General features: G+C 54.6%; 1 protein-coding gene across 1 annotated transcript in view; it reads left to right on the top strand.

Moving 5' to 3' along the window:
* LOC125482339 (pleckstrin homology-like domain family B member 1) overlaps positions 1-352 on the top strand; it is a gene marked incomplete at its 3' end in the record, with an annotated part of 1907 nt that extends 1555 nt beyond the window's left edge. Inside the window, exon 3 of the mRNA XM_048594394.1 lies at positions 215-352. Coding sequence (XP_048450351.1) covers positions 215-352 — 138 coding nt within the window. The remainder of the gene's footprint in view (positions 1-214) is intronic.
* Positions 353-509: the final 157 nt, after the last annotated feature.

Genomic DNA, 509 nt, shown 5'->3' with positions numbered 1-509 from the left:
GCGGTGCTCCCTCAGCACTGACCCTCCGACAGTGCCCGCTCCCTCAGCCCTGACCCTCCGACAGTGCCCGCTCCCTCAGCCCTGACCCTCCGGAGGGGATGTTTACTGGGATCGGGAACAGGAGCCTGGTGTGTGCAGGAACGGTTTTGAGGAGGGTTAGTGACAGCCTGATACTGAGCTTTAGTATGGGAGCTTAAAGACATTGTTCCCTCAGGGACAGATGGAATTGGCTCTGATCCAGGGTGAACTTGAAGCTGAACGTAGGGAGTTAGAGAGAGAGCAGCGGTTTCGAGAGGAGCTTTGTTCCCGCATTGCAGGACTCGACCGGACCCTGCTATCCGAGAAAGACAAGGTAGGACTATTCAACAACAGAAGCTTCGTTTCCCTTTCCTTCCCTCAGCCCTTAATGAATCATGGTGCTGGGAATGTTTGATGTGGGACAGTGTAGAGGGAGCTTTACTCTGTATCTAATCCCATGCTGTCCCTGTCCTGGGAGTGTTTGATGGGGG

The sequence above is a fragment of the Rhincodon typus genome, unplaced genomic scaffold, assembly GCF_021869965.1.
Source record: "Rhincodon typus isolate 14 unplaced genomic scaffold, sRhiTyp1.1 hic_rhity00008968, whole genome shotgun sequence".
Classification (NCBI taxonomy): Eukaryota; Metazoa; Chordata; class Chondrichthyes; order Orectolobiformes; family Rhincodontidae; genus Rhincodon; species Rhincodon typus.
This window is presented reverse-complemented; position numbering and strand designations above follow the sequence as displayed.